At 34.9% G+C, this 21,672-nt stretch overlaps 1 protein-coding gene across 2 annotated transcripts; it reads right to left on the bottom strand.

Moving 5' to 3' along the window:
* Positions 1–1,876: 1,876 nt before the first annotated feature.
* On the bottom strand, positions 1,877–21,649 carry LOC147069009 (uncharacterized). Of its 2 annotated transcripts, none has more exons than XM_085951651.1 (6): positions 20,416–21,649; positions 13,515–13,677; positions 12,472–12,602; positions 7,548–7,611; positions 6,046–6,154; positions 1,877–2,137 (listed from the first exon to the last, which is right to left on the bottom strand). In XM_085951651.1, exons 2-6 carry the CDS (start codon positions 13,607–13,609, stop codon positions 1,934–1,936), a joined length of 603 nt encoding a protein of 200 aa, XP_085807777.1. In that variant the 5' UTR covers positions 13,610–13,677; positions 20,416–21,649; the 3' UTR covers positions 1,877–1,933. The 2 variants fall into 2 exon arrangements, with proteins under 2 accessions (XP_085807777.1, XP_085807776.1); XM_085951650.1 differs by lacking the exon at positions 20,416–21,649 and adding an exon at positions 17,818–17,974 and having other exon boundaries at positions 1,878–2,137.
* Positions 21,650–21,672: the final 23 nt, after the last annotated feature.

A 21,672-nucleotide genomic window follows, 5' to 3' on the forward strand; every position in this document is an offset into this window, starting at 1 on the left:
AGATAAAGAGGAAACATAAAACTAGGCATTTATTTGACCTTGAATACTGGATAATTTTTACGGGAATCTTGAAACCTCCTCTCAAATTCCTGTATGAAAATGGAAAGTAGGCTTGCATATATTCCGGTGTGTCCACTGCTCAGAGTAATGATATGTGTATAGAGAAACCCTATTTTTCACCAAAATGAAGCCGTTTTTCTAGCGTTTAAGGCTATACCTCAGTTGAGGCACGGTCTAAAAAGATCGTGGCTAGGCGATGCGCGGATTGCGGGTCGCAGGTGCAAATGACGCATGCCAAACGAAATATAATTTGTCATATAAATCCAACATACATCCATTTAATGTTCTGCTTATTGTTCTATTAGTAACAATAATAATATATTCATTGACATGTTTTCTTTTTAAAGTAAATGGGTAACGTTTTTAGTCATCTTTACACGATTAAAGAATTAATATGCCCGTCGCCATCACGAAACAAATTGACGTGTGTCTAGCTCGACGTTCTCTCTCAGAATGTGAGCAAGTACAAAATTTCGTCGCACCTATAGTTGAAAATTATTTGCCGTTTCACTGATGTATCGCCTTAACGCATAGAGTAGAACAACGATTTTATTATTATCAACTTAACTATGAAACGTTATACCATCGTGTTGCTTCTCAGTACGACTACCAAATTTAAACACAATATACTTTACCATATTATGTTCTACTAAAATAACTAAAAATAATTACCACTAACTTTATATTTAACACAAAAACAATAAATTTCAGCAATACATACATACATGTTCAGTTTTTTAATGAATGTAATCAGTCAAATCCATTTTTACCGGCAACGTTTACAAAAAATATTTAATCCAGCCGTAGAAATTCTATCTCACTCTAACGCATAGTGCGGAGATGTAAGTGTGCCGAATGCTTACTTGCACTTATGGTTCGTTTCGGTTCAGGCCTTGTTTATGGTTGATTTTTCTCATCAACATCCGGAGTGGCTGCTATCTTGGATTTAACATGTGACACAAGCCATCTGCCACAATTTCAAACAGATCATGATTGTAGAATACGGTAACCGGACAAAACAGAACAGCCACGGGAAAAATGAAACATTAATTTTTGTGGAATCTATTTAGGTTAGGTTAGGTTACGTCATTATTTCGTTGTACCTAGTCACCCAATCATTTTGTGCATATTATATTGATTAAGATGAAATATCCTAAGCTTGCCGGCAAAGTCCCGTTTATTTGATGCTTTCTAGCGATTAGGAATGCAGAAATTAGGTATATAATTTGATTTATTATGGCGTATTGAAAATCTGTGCTATTAAAAATCTATCAACATAATAGAGATATGACAATTTCAATATTAAATTTATATTTTTCCTGAAAGGTCATAGTTATATTTATCGTTATTCTGGTTTGTCATGGAACTGTAGAATACATAAAGAATGTATTTCAAGTAGTCATTCAATTTCATCATTCAAAATCCTACTGGATAACATATGAAGCTACTAGTTTCAGTGTTGGGGTTTTTTTTAATTCTGATTCTGTAATTACTTTATCACCGTATTGTATATTCATAATAAAATATTAAATCTAGCTCTGCATATTAGTTAAGTACAATTTAACCGGAAGTTGATTCCAAAGTCATTTATATTCATCAACCACTTTGTTTGATACATGATTTTTTAATCATTTTAATGAGTATGAAGGTTATTAACTTTGAAATTAACCGCCTCATATGCCCCAGTGCTAATAATACGCCAACTGCATATTTTACAACCTAAATACTTACCTATTCAATGACTCTAAATCTGACAAGAAAATGTTGGAAACTGGTTCTCAGACACAATGGGAGCCCAAAATAAAACATCATTTTTTGAATCAGAATATATTTATTTTGTCAACAAAAAGAAGTCAATAAATGGATATCATAACTAATTCTTTCCGGTGATGATGGCAATGATGTCTTTAAGAGATATGTTTAGTAGAAGTTCATTGATTTTTGCCAACGTGCGATCGTTGATGAACTTGGAAATGGCGGCTGAGTTGGCGTTGAAGAAATCATGCGCGAGGTCTCCCAAGACGGCATTCACCACGTTGTCGATATCGCCTCCACCCAGCATTCCGGTGGTCTCGGACTAGAAATGAAACATTACATTATAAACTCTTGAATCGTGTGAATTAAAATATGCCCGGCATTTGTAGATGTAGATGCCCTAAATTTTACCCCGGGAAAACTAAATATCTATATATCGTCACCGTTCAGGCAAAAGTCACCAACCCTAAAAACATAGTTTTGAGATATCGCAATTTGAAAGTTTGAAAATGCAGGAAAAATCAGATTTTAATGTTTTGAAGGTTTTATCTACATTAAATTATTTTCTCATGTCTTCTTAATAATTTCTTTAAGGTACTTTTACTTTTTGATGCTAATTAAAACATCTGGAAGGTTTTAAAGGAGGCAAGGTAGCTCAAATTATGGTTTGGTGACTTTTGCTTGTTAATAATCTGAACAATGTTAGCCAAAAGAAGCATCAGTAAAACTCACCATCCATAGTATAGTGACTTTTGCTTGTATATTTATAACGAAGGATTTTTTTTTTATAGAGTCAATAATGTCTATTCACCTATAATGACTTTTGCTTGTTAAGATTTTATCGAAAGTCATTTAGTGAAAAACAAATAATTCGGATTTAAGCAAAATTTTACTAACTAATGTACCGAGGTGAGTTTTGCATCTTAAAGAACATAATTTTACGCTTCGGGTGACATACTCAACTCAAAACTGCCATTTTCAGGGTTGGTGACTTTTGCCTGAACGGTGACGATATATAGACATTATCCGTTGTTAACTCTAAATACCTAAATTATTGACTTACCAACTTTTGGCAGTAACCCCACGAATTATAATTTTAGAGCATTGGCAACCAAAAGACTAGAGAAGAATAATACATAAACTTTTGTTAATCTTTTATTAGAGAAAAATCATACATTTCACATTGAGTTTATGGAAAATGGGAAAATAAAAATGATATTTCAGGACTGTTCGGTTATACGGAATACAGCGGAAAACACATTTTGAAAATACCCGATATACTGGATTATTTGTTAGTTTGGGTTAGTTTAGGTTAGGTTGGGTTAGGTTAGGTTTGGTTAGGTTAACCTAACAAATAATCCAGTTTATCGGCTATTTTCAAAATGTGTTTTTCGCTGAATTCCGTATAACCGAATAGTACCGATATTTCTTACGTAATATAAAATCGAAAAAATCAGTCAATTTTACCGACTATTTTAAAGACCAAAACGATCTCTAATTGAAGGTTTTCACGCACTCAACCCTTACTTAACCCATTGGAAACGGTGAATTTTTGAGGATCACTTAAAAAGGCACACTGATCATTTTTATATAACTCATTTATTATTCATTTAATTCAAATAAATCCTGTAAATATTTATAGATATTGAATTCTTCTATTATTTATTTGTATTTTAAGTTAATTTTGTGAATCAGTGGAATCAACCGAACATGTCAAAAATTGGTTACCTATTGTGTTTTTTTAGCCTTTTTTATATAAAATGACAAAGGTAAAATTAGTCTATGATAAAATAAAAAATTGGAACTAAATATAATACTCTTCAAGATATTTAGAAGATAGAGGGCCATTATATGCTTTTTTACACCTCGTACCTACCAAACTGATTTTATTAACTCATTCGCTGCTGACTAGATAATGATTTTTTAATTACCACCTTAAAAATGCATGTTAATTACATCGATCGGCCGCCTGGTCATTACGCGCCAGGTGCGTCTTCAGCGTCCAAAGTATTAATCAAATAATTCATAAAAATTATATCGGACTGTATATAATATATCATACACCCACGACGGCCGCGCGGCTTAAGCATTGGCCTGTTGCGTCGTGGGTCCCAGGTTCGAATCCTGGGTCTGGAAAGTACACATATTGTTTTTCAATTTGTGTATGAGTCAGAGTATGCACCTAATAGGTTGAGCAAGTGGCTGACATCCATTTATAGTAAAAACAAAATCTGTCGATACAAACCTCCACTTTGTGGAAGTCCATATTATGATCCTATTAGGATCGGACATGATCGGAATATAACTAACACCATAAAATGATAGATACATCCAGGGCTTTTTTTGTCATGTAATGCGGTGGAACGGAGTTCCGGCACCTTTTTTGACGGTATTTTTAATGTTTCAAAAGTAATTAGATGAAACAATGTTCGCGCTTACATACCTAGTACAAGTTAATTTTCCTGAGTCATCTCTTATGAAAAGACATATCCTGAAACTTGAATTCTATTACCATTTCTTCAAGTGAATGTGAATGCGAATTTTCGCGAATGAATCTTATTATTACCCCAATAAGAGCTTCGTTGAAGACCAAAACAGTTTTGGCACTTTTTTTCATACTTCTTTTCGATACTTCAAAATACGTTGATCAGTGGTTACTCACCGGAAGACATTCGGCCATAGACTCAATTAAGAAAAGGAATCAAGACGATTTGCCAGACAAAAATTGGACTGAACTTTGGAAATCACCATGGCCCCTACAATGGAAGGGCTGACAGGGCTCTAGCCTGGGGGATTGATCAGATAAGTGAGATAAACACACATCACGAATTTGCTCCAATCGTAAAAAAAATCGCCTAATTTCGCTATAATAATATAATAAGGCGCTAATTTCCTTCCGGCGTATTAACATATTAAAATATTTGGTTGCGTAATTGCATTTTTTGGTTGTTTGTTGATACACTGAATACCTACCCTTAATTTTACCTCGAACACCACTTGAAAAACGCTACTTTAGAGCGGCACACTGCCTTTAACCTTAGTGATAGGTAGAGGGCCTGCCAAAGAAATCACTATATACTTTTATTCAAATATATGATGTTTTTACAATTTACTTTTTTACAACTTTAGTTGTATATTTGTATTTGTTTAATATTTTATGCATTTCCTGTATAATTTTATTTAGTAAGTAAGAAGTTTGGCAAGAAGTGAGTTCCGGCACCTTTATTTTATAAAAAAAGCCCTGGATACATGTATTATTAAGTAATTTCAACTTTCAGAAAAATCAATATAATATGATTAAAAATGTTTTTGATTTTCTCCATGTCCTGCATTCAGTAACAGCAGCACCAAACTGGCGCCGATTGTCTCCAATGGGTTAAAATTCGAGTGCTTAAAGTCAGACAACGTTATCTACAAAAAAGTGTTTTTTTTTTTTTTTTTTTGAGATAACGTTATTTTACATTTACGGCTACATGATAGTCAAACAACGTTATGTCAATCTTTTCTAATTTCTTATTAAATCGTCAGTAAAGTTTAACGCTAATTACATAAGTTACCCTTGTTTTCATATTTTTTAAAAACTATCCCTATAAATTTTAGCATCATCATAAGCAAGATAAATGTACAATACACAATAAATTATAAAATATTAATATTAGGTTTTAAATAAACATTTCCCTTGTTAAGTTATAAGAATCTAAAATAACAATTTTTGGCTCTCCTGTAAAGTTGCACTTTTGTAGATAGTGTTGTTTGACACTAAGCCCTCGAATTGCCCTCCTGTAATTTATGCAAAACTGAAATATCGTCAGTGCCGGATTAGTGCGCACCCGGGGAATAATAGTGGCACAACTCGAAAAACTTCTTTTTGCAGGAAAGCAGTTTGAATATTTTATTTTGGTGTGTTAAATCAGTTTTTTTTTTAATTTACTTTATAATAGTGTGAAATTGGCACACTTGAGTCATCTCATTTTGAATGTTATCCGCAATAACAATGACACAATGATCATTGTGTCACTATTTCTGCTTGAATTCAAGTAAAATGTTATAATATGATAATGACAAAAATGCTTTTAAGCCCACCATTACATTTTTAAGAATTATGCCGCTATTTGTGCGGATAGAAATGATATCTTGGAACATTTCTGCATACTTCACTCAAAAATGACAAATTTGGACTTGTGCCACTATTATTCCCCGGATTAGTGAGATTCTACTATATTCAGTTACCATTAATCTTCCAAGATTGATGCCAAGATTCATGGATTTGACTTGGACGTTGTCACCCTTGATGGTCACCTTTGCGTGTCCATCAATCATCAGGTCACTGACTTCGAAGCTGAAACGAACAAAACACATCACCGATGTATTACAACACGAAAAAAAATAATTTAAATAAGTTTTCACAACGCTAACGTTATCAAGAGACCAAGCTGTCAGAAAAAATGATTTTTTTTGAGTAAAAAGAATAATTATTATATTATATATTATTCTTCTCTACACTACAACAGCCCACTGAATGATATTGTTGTGAAACAGTAGAAGTGAAATAATCACATGAACACGCAGGCTATGAGAAAATCACATGAATTGTGACCTCACCAGGAATTGACCCTGAGTCCGTTAGATGAGAGGCCAGTGTGTTACGCACTGGACTACGAGTAAAAACTAACCTAAAAACTAACTGTATGGCTTGGATTAGGCAAGGTTTAATTGAATTGTAAAAATTAACAAACACCATCTACAATTTGTATTCTTAGTTTAATGAAAACAAATAAATTTGACCGGTAAAGTTTAGTGTGCACTATTTATGACGGATCTCAACACCCTACTTCCACCCTTTGCCACTGATGTTCAATGCCTCATTAAATAAAATTTTCACAACTATCATACTATTTTTATATATGTATGTAATTTTTAGGTTACTTAGATAATATTATAATGTAATTCAATATTTTATGCTTCTCTACACACATGCATGAATTTACTGTCAGCAAAAGAGTGAAAATTAAACTTTCACAACAATGACTGTTTACCATGGCCCCCACAAGGAATTGACAAGGCTCTAGCATGGAGGCCCGGGGTCTAGGGGCCCCGGGGTGATGGGTCGACCTGATAAGTGAGATAAACACACATCACAGATTGCGCCAATGGGAGAGAATATTAACATTTTAAAATACCTAGTCGTGTAATGCGACTTCATAATTCATGTGTATTTATTCAACAATACAAAAATATCGTTAAAAATACCCGAACACTCTTGATCTTACGAGAAACAACATTTAGAAAACTATTCTGTTAAGCGTCCCACTACATTTAACCCTAGCGATGGATAGGGGGGCCCGCCAAAGATCTTGGCCTGGGGGCCCGCTTTAAGATGTGGGGGCCATGCTCTTTACACACAAAAATGCCGATTGTCTCACTAATCTCATTTTTCAAGTATATGCAAGACACTGTTGTTATGTGCTATGCAGTGAATTTTGTATATTTCGTCACCACTAACGTTCTACTGTGCATTTCGCTACTATCATGAGGAAATTTAAAAGCTGCTTAAATTTTTTGATCGTTGTATGCAGTGTTGCAACTTGCACGACAATGAGTTTTTACATTTTTCTTTTAATTTTATGGTCGCGACAAACTACTGCCAGCAATAAATTCACACATATGTAATTGAGCTATAAGGTCATAAGAAATGATTGTAAATAGAGAGGAATCAGAATAAAAATACTCACTAAGCATTTCCCTTTCCGTATATGGGGAGCGCATTGAATACATGGCCATTGCACGTGTACGTATCTGAAAAAGATAATATTATGTTATGAATGGTAAATAATGCTAAAAGCTAATCATTTTGACACAAACAGATTGGAAATCTATTCTATAAAAATTTTAATGGATTTAAGATTTGTACTATTCCATTTAAGTTCCAGTAAAGCCTCAATTACATTGAGCTTCTTTACGAGCTGTTTATTGGCGAATTTACAATCTGCCTATAAAGTCGTCCAGTGTAATCATCGAATAAGCTAATATGCAGGTTGTTAACACTCTACTGAGAAAAGTTGAAAGCCGGTCAACTTTACACGCTACACGCCGGCGTGTGGGCCTACTGCGTCTGCGCAGTAGAGCGCAGTACCAACCTCCTGGTAAAAAAACGAACTACATTTTGTCAAAATAGTCACTGGCTTGTGGCTTCTCAGCGAATGGAAAGTTTTGTGTGTAATCATCAAATCGCAGTAGCTGAATCGCCCGCTTTTAAATTCGCCAATAAACAGCTCGTAAATAAGCTCAATGTAATTGAGGCTTAAGTTAGAATTGACTGTATTCGTTGTCAGTGTGTATTTACCTGTTGATGAGAGCACATAGTGCCTGAAGATGCCGAAAGGCGAATCCCGGGTTGCAAAAAAACAACTCAAATGGAATAGTACAAAACTTAAATCCATTAGAATTTAAATTTCGAGTCGGTTGATTAGTAATAATATTCAATATATTCTTCTATCTAATATAATATATAAAATGATGTATGGTAGATAGATAGATATACAAATCTTTTTTGAACATCGTCACTCTTCTGGCAGAAGACACTAATTCGAAAAAATGACATATTGAGTTAGTTATACCAAAATGTTCCTTATTTCAAACTTTACCGTCTGGAAACCTTCATAATAAATAAACAGTCTTTATTTTAAAGTCATCCTTTTTACGATTACTTAATAAACTCACATGATAGACCATTTCAAACATTTTAACAACTTCAAAGTCAAATTACTCAAAACTAGTATTCTCCAGTTAGTGTGTTCTGCCAGAACAGAGACGATATTATCTACTGTTGCTTGGAATAGGCAGGGTTTAACAAACACTATCTACACATTGTAGTCTTAGTTCAATGAAAACAAATACGTTTGGGTGACAAAGTTTAGTGTGCACTATTTATGTCGGATCTTAACATCCTGCCTCCACCTGCCACTGTAGAGTGTAGATTTGGTAACAATAATAACAAAACAGAACACGAAATATCTCTACCTATGTCACTATATCCCTTCCATCGAACAACCAATATAGTGCAGAAATTAATATATATACAGTCGAACTCAGTTATTACGATCTCGGACATAGCGAGATCTCGGATGTAATGAGGAAACATTTGTTGACATTTGGTTTATGATTTTCTCCATACATTTATTCACTGTTATAATGAGCAACTTATCGGATATACCGAGCTAAAATACTGTTTATGGGTTGATCCTTTAAAAATATTTCGACCCTAAGCAATGAAATACAATCGGCAGGATGCCACCGGGGGACGGATTAAGTTTATGACACTAGTTAAGTGTCTAATTGTTGTTTTCGCCGACAATAATGAAAAAGTATCCACGCATATGGTTGAAAAATTCAAGGTTTGTGAAGTCCGTAGGTACCTACCAGCGTGCATTACAATAAACAACTTCTTTTGTAGTTTATGAACGCCATTGACACATCCCAGTTACAGGCGGGCTTCTCCCGGTGTAAAATAATCATTTATTAGTTATAAGCCGAAACGTAACCCTGACCTCTAGAAACGGCTTTACAAAACACCTAATCTGATTCCTTGCTCAACTGCTTAATATTTTATTCATAGGTAAAGGCCTTCGTCCGGTGCGTGAAAATCACATACTGGGCGGAGGTGTAATTAAGATAAATTTTGAAGTGTAAATGATGATGGATAAAAGCGATAATTTTAAGACTAAAAAAAATATATAAATAAGAATTTAAATATTATAATTTTGCCGCGCATTGTGCAACGCTTAAATCTTCGCGCGCCGGCGCCGAAGTCTGCCTCGTGATTCGCCAAATCCAAAGATCATCTGATCGGATTTGGCCAATCACGAGAGTTCTTTGGTGAGTCGGCGTGGGTTCGGAGGAATTTTAAAAAAGAGAACCCCGAGAGTAAAATCAGTTAGCGTCCAAACTTGGTAACTGGAAGGTTCTGAGAGACTCACTTAAAATTTAATAACGAAAGAATACCTAAAACGATTGTAACTTTAAAAACGGAAATAAACTTCAATAAAATAACAAGGGGTATCATTTACACTACTCCTTATCCCGAAGACTAATAATTTTAACACCACTCCGGACACCATCATTACTGAGCTAACCGAAGAAGACGAGGTTTGTAAAACAGGAAAAGCCACGAACCCGTCCTCGTGCTTTCGGAGGTGTTACCATGCTTGTTTCGGGGATTTTTACGATGGTTTTCAGATTTTTTATTTTCGATGTTTTTTTCGACTTTTTTTGTTATGTGACCGCACATTCAAAAATACCTATTCTCTGATATAACGAGTACCGCTTATAAGGAGCAAATTCAGTCGGTCCCATCTTCCTCGTAATAACCAAGTTCGACTGTAGTATATTAGTCTATGGCAGAAATATAAGATGACGTGAGGGTCAATTCAACGATGATTATCTTAAATAAATAGAGTGTTATAAATAATACAGACAGTTTCACAGATCTTGTGGCGCACAGTTTGATAGAGCGTTACCTTACTTTAAAAAGGTTCTAATTGCACTTGACCATGTTTTGAGCTATGAGCGTTTGAAATTTGAAATGGTCATATTTTCAATATAAAAAGACATGTAGATAGAACTCCGGCATACTGCTAATTCCCATATTTGACAATAGATGACTCTGAAATGAACGTATATGATAGAATATGGCTGATGGTCTATCTCGGACAGCAGGTGTCCATAGACGGAAGCATGCACGATGAAATTGCTCGAAGAACAAAGCTGGGATGGAGTGCTTTTGGACGTCTGAATAGTATCTTCAAGAGTGACCTACCATTGTGTCTTAAGCGTATGGCTGCGAGACGTGGACCCTCAACACGAGAGATGTCCAAAGGCTAAGAGTCGCACGGCGAGGCATGGAGAGGTGTATGTTGGGCATCACGCGAAAGGACCGTAAGAGAAACGAATGGGTTATGAAGCAGACAGGAGTACGCGATATAATAGACGTTGCCAAACAGCTGAAATGGAGATGGGTGGGGCACATTGCTCGCCGAAAGGACGGCCACTGGACAAATGCCGTTATCCAGTGGTACCCAAGGGGCACGAAACGGCCACAGGGTCGCCCTAAAAGCCGCTGGATTGACGAACTGGTAAAGTTCGGCGGAAATACGTGGCAGCGAACGACACAGGACCGAGAGAGTTGGAAGAAGCTTGGGGAGGCCTTCATCCAGCAGTGGATTGACCCCGGCTGATGATGATGGCTGATGGAACCTTTTCACACCAAAAAATCATTTTAGGCCAAAATGTCAATTAGAATCTTTTCAAAGTAAGGTAACGAGATATAGATTAAAATATATACGCAATAGGATGTATTATTGTAGTGACGTATGTACGTAATTTCATGATGATAATAGAATATAATGTTAATCAATTATTAATCATGCTCCAGATTAGTCTATTCTTTGTACATGATAATAATCTTTCAAAATCAAAGAATGTTAACATTGTATGCTTATTTTTCCAACACTTCAACATGTTAATCTTTCATATCTATTTGTACATCTTTTAGTATGATCTATATCTTTATGTATGTGATAAATAAACCGATGCTTGATATTGTTCCAGGAAAATTTACAATGTCAACTGGGTATTATCATCTTAAAATCCCTGAGAGAACAGCTGTCAATGTTAACGGCCCACATGCCCAACGTAGGTCAAAATGGAGCTTTTATGGTATTTTCAGAGCATAACCCTGGACATTCCTTAAACGTTGTAGATAATCTATTTATATAATTTTGAAGCCTTATTATCCTTTATATTTATTTTAAACATTTTATGACTGCATAAAGGATTTTTATTACATAAAATAGTATTTTTTTAAACCTCTCAATCTAATGTTATAGAATATAGTCATATTTCAGTACATCCATAGATTTTTTAGATTTATTTCACTATAATAATGTCAACAAAATTTTTACTAATGGTTTTATAAATGCGTTTAAAAATTAATAAAACATATACATATTTATTAATTTTTTTCTTCCATTGGCAGCTCTAAAAACAAAATGGCGGCTCACATACGTACGCATTTCTCGGTGCTTTATGTAATTATTCATTTTAAAAATAATGGTCAATATATCGCGTTTGGCTGCCAACATAAAATTGACGAGGGAGTATCTTTCCATAGGTTTTATCTTCAAATATCTGCTTTCATACACCGATACGCGAGATGCGTGAAATGTCAAACTAAAGTTGATTTTTAATTTTACACTATTCAATCCGATGAATTTAACTATTAAAGGTTTAATTAGACCTTATCTGCACGTAGAATTAAGTATGTCATTAACTAATTATTTGTTGAATTAGAAATTATAGTGGAATGCCATAAGAGAAGTGTGAGGTTCTCTACAAATGAACTTGCAATGCGAAGTTATTTGTAGCTAACTTAATCAGTAGATCAGAAGTACCTATTTTTATTTGTTAAAATTTTATATATTCAGGCTCCATCTTTAATAGAAGAAGGTTTTTTTCTCAAAATCTTTGGCCACATGCAACTTTATTATTTCTTATTCATGGAGCAAATTTAACCGCCACAGAAATCGTATACTTACCTGTCATACGTAGCCTAATAAAATTATTGAAATAGGTATCTTGGAGTTATCTATAAAATAGTACCTGCTTTAATAACGCTCATTGGTAAGGTGAAGTCAAACCTCAGGCCTGGTGGAATAAGGGTTATGTCTACATTGGTAACGATGAAATCACTCAAGCCGCTCACTTGGATTCCACCAGCTTGCACTTGGAGACTGAAAATACCATACAGAATGAGTATTAATTGAAATGCTTAGATCAGGTCTGGGCAAACTGTGGGCCACATGCGGCCCGCCAGGTATTTCTGTGGGGCCATATTTATTGGATACGGTTTTATTTATAATCAAAATCAATTATGTATTAAATTATACAGAAACTAAGTTATAAATATATATTAAACAGTAAATAACTTAACACAACCAGTTGTTTAGTGTTGTTTGTTATTTTCCTGAATATTGTTGTTGACGGTTGCATTATTTTCCTCTGCCCTTTTAATGGTAACGTCAATCCCAGCTAGTGCATCTTCTGATTTGACTGTATGAGCTGTAGTACTGTCTTCATCCTCAGAATCCAAGCCTCTTGATATATTTAGCTCATCTTCAGTTAGCATACTCCTCAGAACTTTCTGCTATCCATTCTTCTAAAACATTGCGGGTTAGCTCTGAGTTTTTAGTCGCCCTCTGAATCAATTCTTCTAATGGAACTAAGTCTTCCATTTCCCAGTTTTCATCATCTTGATTCATGGAGGGCCACAGCTTTTCCATGATTAAATTATTGCTTGTTCGCCGCAGAAACGTTAAATACGATGACTGACAGCTGACATAGGCACGCGGCGGACAACTGAATTTGACATATAGAGCATGATTTTATGCTTTTAATTAGAAAAAATAATGGCGGATTGTAGTAGTTGTCGGATAATCGAGCGGCAGATTACTGAGAGAGTACTGAACACATTTCGACTGTTCACGGTTTTTATTAAAATTATATATTCTATATTAAGATTTTTGATCTTATTAATATCTTTAAATAATTAATTGATGCACTGCATCCACAGCATTTATAAACCATACACCACTAGTATCTAAGTTTTTATTTACATTAGCAATAAAGAATAGATGAGTAAATACCTCAACAGGCTGGTGTTGACATTCATTGCGAACGTTTCCTTTTTGAAGGGATCCAGAATGGGTATTCCTTTATCGGCATCACCTTCCTTCATCATCTGGCGGAGTTTCTCTATGGCCTCCAGCAATGTCTCACTCAGAATACGTTCTGCGCCTTCATCATCAGCTGATATCAAAAAGAAATATTTATGTTTAATTTTTGATGCAATCATTGAATTAATTGAATTAGAATAGTGTCTAGTAATTTGAGTTTAAAGTCTGATGCGATCACTCGCAAAATTTGTATGTGCGGCCTGTCGATCACGGGCACATAGAGCGAGAAAACTCGCTGAACACGTAGAACCGGTTAATTTACATGGACCAGATTCAATGCCACCAGTCTCTTGGTTAGGAACCTAAACTTGAGAATGTAGAATTTTTCAGCCCAAGTTCAATTTACAGTTGGGTATCACATTTTTTAGTATATTATTTAATTTAATGATATTATACATATTACATAGTAAAAACTAAAATGCAATATTGTACTTATGTTCAGTGAAATACTGAAGATGAAACAAAATTTAAATTCAAGTCCCGTGGATATAGCTGTTCTAAGATTTTTTTTCAGTTACCTACTTAATACTTCACCTGAGGCGTCTAATTCCAAAAAGCGATAAGTCCACATTTGGTCAAAATCGAGAAAAAATACGCACGTATTCTTTGTATAATTTTACACAATGTTTATTGATCTATAAATTCCAAAACGCGACAAAACCCTATGAAAAAAAATGTTCAGTTATACGGAATACAGAGGAAAACGCATTTTGAAAATAGCCGATAAACTGGATTATTTGTTAGGTTAACCTAACCAAATCTAACCTAACCTAAGCTAACCCAAACTAACAAATAATCCAGTTTATCGGCTATTTTCAAAATGCGTTTTCCGCGTTATTCCGTATAACCGAACAGTACCAAAAAATATTTTAAGTCTCGATTTATTACAAAAAGCGCCAAGTTTGTCTTTCATATTATTTAAAGCATGGTTGATTTCGCGTGTGTAAGTCAACCAATAAGGTAACGTTCAATATTGGAAATGGCGTCTCCCATGCTGTAGCATCCGTTATACTCATGACAGTGTCACGGAAATATCTGCTTTATGCGGAACAAATTAAAAAGTGAGGTACAAGTAGCGCTATGTCTAATTTTATTTTGCCTATATTTATTACATTTAAGAGTTTATCGGCTGTTTATCTTTATTGCCATTTGGTTCTAATTTCGACATAGAATACAATGGAAGAAATAATCTCACGTGAAAACAAATAATTGAAGCTTGAAACATAAAAACGTTGTTCCCCGCAAATATCGAATTGTGGACTTGTCGCTTTTTGTAATTAGACGCCTCACCTATCAGAATTTTGTATAAATTTAATATAATATATTCACACTATCACATATTATGTGATACGATAATCTTTCTTAGATTTCTCTACTTAAAGACACACAGATTCTTTCCTTATGATAAAGATAATAAAATTAATTTTCCGACTCGTTTTCTTCTGGGTATGCTATCAATGCAATCACTGTCCACCCGAAGAGTGATTGCTCTTTTAAAGCATTTCTTTTTACTTCTTCGTGGGTTCATTTACAATCCGTATACACTGGCAAATATTAATTTTCATGTTCCCACCAATATCACTCGTAACACTACGGTCTTCATGATACCTCGTCGTAGAACAGATGTGATGTTTCATGATGCTGTGTATCGTGCGATCAACTTATTTGATGGCACCATTAAGGTTGATTTGTTTTTTATTAACTATGTCATGTTTGTGGATGTGTTAAATAGGTTAGATTTATAATTGTATTTATCATTATACTCTAATATCTACATAAGCATATCGTCGCTTAAGAAACAACACCGCGGAAGTCAATTAATTAAAATTTTCAGAAACTTTTTCTCAAATTTTCTCAAAAACTAAACACAAAAAAAATAAGTTAAAAGGTATCAATTTTCAATTTTTTGAGACGGTTTTTGTTTGCCCCTGAAAATTTTAATTAATTGACTTCCGCGGTGTTGTTTCTTAAGCGACGATATACTCGTGGGTATTCTGCGAAAAAGTCCCGCTTACTATCTCGTCGAACTAAAAGCACTCTTTACAAAACACTTGTAAAGCCAGTGCTCACCTACGCATCGGAAACCTGGACATTAACTCTGCGAAATGAACGAGCCCTGAACATCTTTGAAAGAAAAATTCTCCGCCGTATATATGGACCGATCAGGGATGGCACCAATTGAAGGAGAAGATATAATGCTGAGCTCTACGGACTGTACGAAGATTGCAGCGCAGTTCAATCAATTAAGATTGGGAGACTGCGATGGCTAGGTCATGTGCACCGTATGAATGACAATGAACCAGCAAAGAGAGTGATGTCCAGCAATCCAATAGGACGTAGAAGAAGAGGGAGGTCAAAGATTCGCTGGTTAGATGGAGCTGCCAGTGACTGCCGTATTCTGGGGGTACCAAATTGGAAAGCAGCCACACTGGATAGGGACAGGTGGAGGGAGCTGTTGGAGGAGGCCAGGACCCACACCGGGTTGTCGCGCCCCTGATGATGATGATGATTCTGCGAAAAAGCACTAAGTCAAAATTTTGCTGTTTTGACTTAATGATGAGGTAATCTTATTAAGAGTACGCTCTATAGTCTACAAAACACACAGTCATATCTATAAAACTGGCGAAGATAATTTATGTTATAAGTCAAAAAGACATACATCAATTCAGAGAAAAGGCACTAAAGGGACTTAGTGCATTTGCTTCTCTCATTCTCATGCTATATTCACAAAATTTTGCGTGCGAAACTGCACTAAGTCATACTCAAAGCAATATCGCAGAAAGGAATTTGCCTTTTATATATATAAAACAAGTTAAGACCGTCCAAACTTTCAAACTCGATTATCTCAAAACTAGTATTTTTGACTTAATGCTTATTCGCAGAATACCCACGTACTGTCTTTACTACTTTCTTGTTATACTGGTTATTATTTTGTAATTAAGTCATTTTTATAATTTTGTATTAATTATGTATTATGGCGCATTGGCCAATCGCTGTAATGCCGTAATACTCTTTCTAAATAAATAAATAAAATTTCAAAACCAAATGCCGCCAATTCGACGTTTGCATTCTGACGGTAGCGAAACATGGCAACTTAAGAAGGTTCAGACCAACCGTATACTGAGCTTGGAGAACAGGTGTTTGCGATGGATACTGGGTGTGTATGACTTTAGGAGTAACGAGGAGATAAGAGAACGAACTAAACACTCATCATGCTGAGAGTGGAGAGGCTAATTTGGATTTCTCTCGGCCAAGTGCTACGGATACCCGAAGAGAATCTCAATCTAGCTTGCCTGTTCTTCAAGCCAAGTGAATTATGAAGTCCTGGAAGGCTGCTAAATACTATCTATAGAGTGTATACAGCGAAGCTACAGGATCCTGGTACGACCTAGAATGACGCAAGAAGACTGGCAAGCAACATGGATTCTTGGAGGTGCCGTGTGGTATCTATATGCACCAGCTTATCTCCAGCGGACATTATATTATTTTTTATTTACGTATCTACCAATTTTCTTCAGCCTTTCCCATGTATTCCAGTGGTTTCATTTAGGTATTTTTTAAATGTTTTATTTAGACATGAATTTGATCTAAATACTATACGGTCATCTATTTTTGATACAACAACTCATGGTGAACTGTGATACGCCCAACCGCATATCTAAAAAATATCGGAGACAGATCCAGAATGCCCACTTATTCCACAGTGATCATGATCCGGAGTCATGAGCGCTACGACGTCAAAAAATTATATATAACAATATACTTAAGAGCGTACATAAGTGAAATGGCAAATAATTTTCAACAGTATGTGGGACGTAATTTCGGCCGTGTTGCCAGTTGGAGAGTGATAGTCGACCTGTGAGCATGTCAATTTGTTTTGTGATGGCGTCGGAGGAATATATTCTTAAATTGTGTAAAGATGACTAAAAAACGAAAAAATTATATTTCGTTCCGCTCGCGTCATTTGCACAATCCGCACATCGCCTAGTCACGATCTTTTTAGATCATGCCTCAGCTGAGGTATAGCCTTAGCCTTAATAAAAATATGTGCAACTTTTTTTAATTGCCTACACCAAATCGACTTACATAAGTTGGTCTCAATACCTAAAATAATTCTGCCTCGACTGAAATATTACATATTTAGCATAACTTTGTCCACCGTTTAGTTTAAGATAATATTATACATTTAATAAGTTTTTAATGCGTTACTTACTAAATTTTACCACCGGCGATGCTGTGCAGCACGCTAGGAAACAGAGAACCAATACGAAACGCATTGTCGATGGTAATTTTACAATTTCTTCTTAATTTATTCAGGTTAATAATGTGTGCTTTCAACTCAGATGACAATTTGAAACTATCTATTATTGTATGAAGAAGCTTGTGATTTCAAACAATAGGTCGTGATCGTATTGATTAAATTATTTAAACTCATAAGAGATTATCAAAAATGATTATTTTTAATATCTCAACAGGATATGTACTACAAAATATCATATGTTATTTTTAATTTCTTATCTATTCTCTATTGATCAAGTTTTACATTATCAATTTCAGTAAAAAAACCACCTATCAGTGATGGATTAACCCAGTGGTTTCCAAACTTTATGTTACTACGCCTCCCTTTTAAAAAAATCTATTCTTGGCGCCTCCCCTCCTTATTTCATTAAATAAACAAGGTTTTACTACTATTATATTCATTTTTAAATCATCGTTCATTGACAAATGGATTCTATCATGGGCCCCACATCCTGAAGCGGGCCCCCAGGCCAGGATCTTTGGCGGTGCCACCTACCTATCACTGAGGTTAAGGGCAGTGTGGTGCTCTAATGTAGTGTTTCCTAAATTATACAGGGAATTATCATTTAAGTATATCAATCATCATTTATGCATCACATCAAATTGCAATGCACAACCACATATTTCTTTTACTATTAATAAAATAATGTGAAAAGTGCATTAGCAAACTAACCATGAACTCAATGATTAGATTTTTGTTTGCTTCCATATATCTGCCGCAGAAATCATTTAAAACTTGTAACATGACCAACTTATTTTTTTTTTGTAATTTTGATTTCCAAAGCTCCAATTTTTTATGAATGCCTTCACAATGTCTTTTTAGAACAGAATGCATTAGTGGTCCTTGCATTGATTATTCACTAATTTTTTTTTAAATTTCAACCAAATAGACAACTTTAACAACAAAATTATCGTTCCTGAACAAATTTGCTTCAAATTTCAACATTATGATTGGACCCTTTTATTTCATTTTTTCACGAGATAGCCAGCGTGCTTCACAATAGTATAGAAGTGAGGTATTATAAAATTAGTCTCCATATTTTCAGACAGGTTTGCACGACTTTTATACGACTGTATTTTTATGTAGCTTATAACTAGCGGCCGTTTTATAAACTATGCATTTGCAAACTGCAAACCTGTGGCCACATGTGTTAAACTTTTCGCGTCTCCCTTTGCAACACTCCGCGCCTCCCAGTTTGGAAATCGCTGGATTAACCCATTGAATACAGATTAAATTGGACTTATAGTCAAATATTTTTTTTTAGTGGATTTGACAAGGGTTATCTAAAACCAGTATTACTTTTTTAGGTACAAGGTCGGAAGCCAGACAGGTACAGCGGCATTTTCCTAGCTGGTTTCGGCAAAATTCATTAATTCAAGAATGATAACCTAACCTAACAAATAATCCAGTATATCGGCTATTTCCAAAATTTGTTTGCTGCTGGCTTCCATTGAACAGATAAGAACAGAGTAATAATATAAAGGCTATTATTCAGCAAGCCGTGTTTCTTACGTATGACGCTCAGTAGAACCTCAATTTAATTATTATTAACTTAACTATGATCATTACACCATCATGTTGCTTCTCAGTACGGCTACCAAATTTAAACACAACATAGTTAACCATATTTTCTACTGAATTAACTAAAAATAATTACAACTAACATTATATTTAGCACAAAAACAATAAATTTCAGCAACACATGCTTGCAGTTTTTAAATGAATGTACTTAATCATTCAAATCAATATTTACCGGCAATCAATATTTTTTAAAAACTTGTGTAGGTATTGAAACACTTCAATTTATAATTCTATTTTTAAATAATATGTAGATAAAAGTAATATTTTGACGCCCAATATGCTCGAGCGGCTTACAAGTATTCTTATATTGTCGTAGATCCCAAGTTCGAATCCTGAGTCTGACAAATCACATGTTGTGTTTGGTTAGAGACAGAGTATGAATCTAATAGGTTGAGCAAGTCGCTAACATCGTCCATTTCTCAACCCCACATGGTGAAAAGATGAACGTCAATTGTACAGAATTATTTAGTCAACAGCGGCATCAAATTAGAGCCGATTGTCTTCAATGGGTTAAAGGTATACTTCAGCTGAGGCATGGTCTAAAACGATCATGACTACGCGACGCGCAGATTGTCGAAACGGCGTGTAACGAACAAAACATAATTTGTCATAAAAATTCAGTATGCGTCCATTTAATGATATGTTTATTGTTATTTAAGTAATAATAATAATATATTCATTGAAATTTTTTGTTTTTCGAGTAAATACGTAACATTTTTTAGTCATCTTTGCACGATTTAACAATTAATTCCTCCGACGCCATCACAAAACAAATTGACATGCTCACAGATCGACTATCACTCTCCGACTGATAACGCATGCGAAATTACATCTCACCTATTGCTGAAAATTATTTGTTGTTTCACTAAAGTATGCTCTTAAGGCACTTGAAGACTTCTGACACACATTGAAAATAAAAATGAGTCTTACCCAAAGATGTTAGACAAGGAAAACTCTTTTCCTATAGAGATGTAGCCAGAATGAATGAAACGCACGTGTGCAGGTGCGCATAGCGAGGATCTTCAACATGTACAATCCGCGGATACATGCTATTGATGTAGAATCTAACCATTTTCGTCCAGCCAGCCCGGTTCTGTGTCCCTATACCAGTCAATAACTCTTAGCCGGCTCGCACATCTAAACTTGTCACGTCTGCATTATATCGTTACCAAATGCGGCTCCACACATTGGTGGAATGCAACATTTTAGTTTGAGAAAAAGATCTGGTGTTGCTAGCAATAAATCGCAAGCGACTCGGGCTGCAGGTCGCTTGCCGTCGGCCACCATTAGGTTGCAGTTGCAACCGCTACGAATTGACCATCCTAATACAAACGTCACCGGTTGCTGTGTTTCCTATAAATGACAGACGAACACACCAATATTTACTCATTCCAAGAGATTAAAATATAATTATACGTACATATAATTGTACAAGGAAAGGCCACTTCAGAAGATATAATACATAATAATCACTGTTTCGGCGTGTGATGGCATTTTTGTTCGGTGTTTCATTTTTTTGACGGCTTTGACGTTTCGAGAAGTTACAATCGTCAATATGAGTGTGACATTCCTATAAGGTTTGATTTATGGCTGTGTCGCAGACGAGGCGAGTTTAGATGTGCGAGCTGGCTTACATCACTGTTGACATTACTATCCAAGTCCATCTGTAATCTCTCGACTGCCGCTGTTCTTCTGACTTCCCTTCAGACTATTTTCGGTACCACTACATCTGGATACATAAGATGTTATGAAGATAGAGGTATCACTCATTAATTTACCATGTAGGTAGAATAAGCTTTCAGTCAAAGATATTGATTGATGAGATGTAGCCTTAACGTATGAAATTGAAGCAAAAAAAGGATCTCTGGTCTACTAATTAAGTTAGCTACATGTGACTTCGCATTACTTGTTCATTTGAAGAGAATTTTTCACATTTCTACTATGATATTCCACTATAATTTCAAATTCAGCCAATTAGTTTCAAAATCGATTACCACCGTTTATATTATTTTTTTTTTAAATATTCGGCCACTTTGCCATCGTATGTATATATAGTATAAAATATTAAATCCAACTCTATACTCTTGCTTAGAAATTAATTGGTGTATCTTTTTTATATTTCTTTTACATTATTAATGTATAGTATGTACAATTAAATTTTAGTTAAAAATGGTTTTCTCAATCTAA

The sequence above is a fragment of the Rhyacophila brunnea genome, unplaced genomic scaffold (assembly GCF_057557595.1).
Source record: "Rhyacophila brunnea isolate RB1 unplaced genomic scaffold, BYU_Rbru_1.0 scaffold_24, whole genome shotgun sequence".
Taxonomy (NCBI): Eukaryota; Metazoa; Arthropoda; class Insecta; order Trichoptera; family Rhyacophilidae; genus Rhyacophila; species Rhyacophila brunnea.

Excerpts from the sequence above, each read along its gene's own strand:
- LOC147069009 (XM_085951650.1), bottom strand. The coding sequence starts at position 17,881 with ATGCGTTTCGTATTGGTTCTCTGTTTCCTAGCGTGCTGCACAGCATCG. Across the intron at positions 12,603-13,514 it reads GTCAACACCAGCCTGTTGAG|TCTCCAAGTGCAAGCTGGTG; the intron begins GTATTTACTCAT and ends TGGTATTTTCAG. Across the intron at positions 6,155-7,547 it reads TACGGAAAGGGAAATGCTTA|CTTCGAAGTCAGTGACCTGA; the intron begins GTGAGTATTTTT and ends TGTTCGTTTCAG.